Source organism: Epinephelus fuscoguttatus, linkage group LG6 (genome assembly GCF_011397635.1).
Source record: "Epinephelus fuscoguttatus linkage group LG6, E.fuscoguttatus.final_Chr_v1".
Classification (NCBI taxonomy): domain Eukaryota; kingdom Metazoa; phylum Chordata; class Actinopteri; order Perciformes; family Serranidae; genus Epinephelus; species Epinephelus fuscoguttatus.
In genome coordinates, this window is record NC_064757.1 from 31,278,380 (window position 1) to 31,281,452 (window position 3,073).

General features: G+C 39.1%; 1 protein-coding gene across 1 annotated transcript; it reads left to right on the plus strand.

The window, feature by feature from the left end:
* Positions 1-1,414: 1,414 nt before the first annotated feature.
* Positions 1,415-2,477, plus strand: LOC125890606 (CD59B glycoprotein-like). The gene is made up of 3 exons (XM_049579316.1): positions 1,415-1,578; positions 1,937-2,035; positions 2,173-2,477. Exons 1-3 carry the CDS (start codon positions 1,533-1,535, stop codon positions 2,340-2,342), a joined length of 315 nt encoding a protein of 104 aa, XP_049435273.1. The 5' UTR covers positions 1,415-1,532; the 3' UTR covers positions 2,343-2,477.
* Positions 2,478-3,073: the final 596 nt, after the last annotated feature.

The window sequence follows — 3,073 nt, forward strand, 5'->3', positions numbered from 1 at the left end:
AGGTGGCTCTACAAAGTACTGACTTCAGGGGGGTGAATAATTATGCACACTGAAGTTCTTGGTTTTTGGGCCTTTTTGTTGTTTGCTTCACAATAAAAAAATTTTTTCACATCTTCAAAGTTGTTGGCATGTTCTGTACATGAAATGATGCAAATGCTCAAACAATACATTTTAATTCCAGGTTGTGAGGTTTTAAAACGTGAAAAATTCCTAGGGGGGTGAATACTTTTGCAAGGCACTGTAAAGTCTCCTTCAAAATAAGCGCACTATGTCAGTACAACACCACAAATTGACGTTTCTTTCCTTCAACAACAAACACACATGGTTGGGTTTAGACAACAAAAGCACGTGGTTAGGTTTAGGAAAAAAGAGGCTTTAGAATCTTGCAGGACACAAACACCTTTCTCCCAGATCAAAGTCAGTGTTTGTTGGACCCCTCCATCATTCCTCCTGCCCGCTATGCTTGGACTTTCGCCTCCTCAACTTTTGTCCTCGTCCCGCTGCGTTTCCCCCTGATGCCGCTGGGTGCCATTAAATTATAATGGCAACCGGTTGCGTATCATGCTGACGTTAAAGGGCGCCTTTATTCATTGGTTTCTGACACCGCAAGTCACTGCCAAAGCACTGTATTTCAACAACTTTGGAATGAGACCTGGCTCACCACTATGGCACAAGACTTGGGCAGCTCGAAAACAAATGGAGCAGAGTAGCTGCAACGTGCTGCAGTTGTGTTTATCGGCGGCTCGCAAACCAAGTTTAAAGGTACATGTAACACCACCCACTGTGTCGGGTGTGCAGATACTGTCCTTGTGAAGTCAATGAAAGCAGTCTGGCTCCGTGTTATCAGCGCTATTTATCAGCTATAATTTTAATTATTGGAATAATGCATATTTATAAAAATGTCCAATTATCAGCTGATTATTTATCGGCCCAATACATATTGCGCATCCTTATTCTCTATACATCCATGTATCTCCTAAAGAGGCAGGGCAGTGGCAAGACCCATGTGACACAGATACAGGAAATGAATGTAAAGTGAGTCATCCATGCTTATCGATGGTCTCTGTTTTTAAGCACTGGGTGTATTTGTGTTACTTGTCAACAGACAGAGAGAAAGAAAAAAGCTTTTGTGTGTGTGTGTGTGTGTGTGTGTGTGTGTGTGTGTGTGTGTGTGTTATAAGCACTGGGCAGTGACTGTGGATGTGTGTGTACTTCAGAGTGAAATAAACAGCCCGGCTTACATATACAGTAAAAAAATGTGATAACCACACCCTCCACAGCCCACTGAATATGCTCAGAGTTTAAGCATCACATGTTGTTAGTGCAGTCCTGTGCATGTTTCAGTTTTCTTCAACATCTGCGTGGCTTTTTCTGGGAAGTGATGTGGGAGGAGGCTTCCTGGGCAGGACTCTGAAGAAAATTTGTTGTGAGACTGAGAAGTTGCACAATACAAGGAGAGATCTGGAAGAGTTCACATCTTGTCTCTAGTTCTCACAGGGTTGATTAAAAGTCTTTTTCTCTCTCCGTTCACAATGAAGTTTTTTGGAGCTCTGATCCTCTTCATGACTCTGTCTGCAGGTAAGAACAGCTTATGCTTTGGCTTGACATTGTAACACAAATAAATAAAAAGTAATTATGGTTGTGGCTTCTGGTTAATAATTTGATATATTTATATTTAATTTTGAATATTAATAAAAGGATGAAGTATTTGGATTTTAAAACACAATGTGCAAACACTTCCAGAATGCTCTTCTACTTTTTTTTGTTTATTTGTTGTGTTTTTGTTTTGTTTGGTTTGCTTTCTCCCCTAAAAGTACTAAAAAAAGTCCCTCACTGCACAAACATTTGACCCCGCCCATGTTGAGTGCAGCACAAATTACGGCAGTGGAAAATTTAAAAATGTTCATTTAGATGTCTTCTCTCTATTTTTGTGTAGCATGTGGACTGAGATGCTACTCATGTTCAGGCCTCCAGTGCGCAGACGAGGAAGACTGTCCACCCGAATCTGACCGTTGTGCCGTAAGTGATCTGAATGGTGAGTTGTTCCTCCACAGCTAATATTAAGTATTTTAAATAAATAATTTATCTATCTGAGCTGATAAATTGCTGTACTAAACACCTGGTGGCTTTTATTGTTAATGAAACTGGGGGTTTTCCCATCATGTATTGCAGGTTACATCGCCAGGAGCTGCATGATCAGTAGTTCATGTAATAGTCCCACAAGGTGCTGTAGGGGGGACTTGTGTAATGACAACCAGTTTGCTCAATCCAACGCCACACCCACTGCATCCATTGTCCTCCTCCTGCTGGTATCCTCAGCCATCGTCACACTCTCTCTCTGAGGCTCTGGAGCAGCTACAGTTCAAGAATATGTTTTTTATCCAGCTTATATAAGAATAAACATATTTCCAAAATGTAAACGTTGTGAAGGACTGCAGATCAATGTCTGTTAAATAAAAACACAACATAATCTACCATTGAATTGTCTAATTCTTCAAGTTCTGCATTTCACCTCACTGTTTAGACTCATGGAAATATGAGTGACAGAACACAACATAAAATATAAACAGTGATGAGCATAATTGAATGACACGAATTACCAAATTACATGGTTAGTTGCTGCAGACTTTGAAAGTTCTTTGATGAACATGATCCTGATTTTAATTTTTTGACATTATTGCAAAGACCAGATATATGTAAACATTATCAAGAGAAAGATTTCAAGTTGATATGTCAAAATTCTCCATGCCCTGACATATCAAAAACATTTTCAGTTTACCCAAGAATTGTGATGATTTAAGCCACTATCTCTCATGTCTAAACCATAGATTTTCGATTATAGCATTAATTTAAACTTGGCTAAATGGATCTATGGTATCTTTATATAAAATATCTGATTATAAAGCTGTTCATTTTACAAGGGAAGTAAGAACTGGAGGAGGTGTATCACTATTTATTCACGAAGATTATCAGTTTATCAGCAGAGATGATCTTGGGAATTTTGAATCTTTTGTAGCAGAATGTATTTTTACTGAACTCATTTCTTGCCCATCTCTTGAGAGGCGAAATGTAA

Excerpts from the sequence above, each read along its gene's own strand:
- LOC125890606 (XM_049579316.1), top strand. The coding sequence starts at position 1,533 with ATGAAGTTTTTTGGAGCTCTGATCCTCTTCATGACTCTGTCTGCAG. Across the intron at positions 1,579-1,936 it reads CTTCATGACTCTGTCTGCAG|CATGTGGACTGAGATGCTAC; the intron begins GTAAGAACAGCT and ends ATTTTTGTGTAG. Across the intron at positions 2,036-2,172 it reads TGCCGTAAGTGATCTGAATG|GTTACATCGCCAGGAGCTGC; the intron begins GTGAGTTGTTCC and ends CATGTATTGCAG.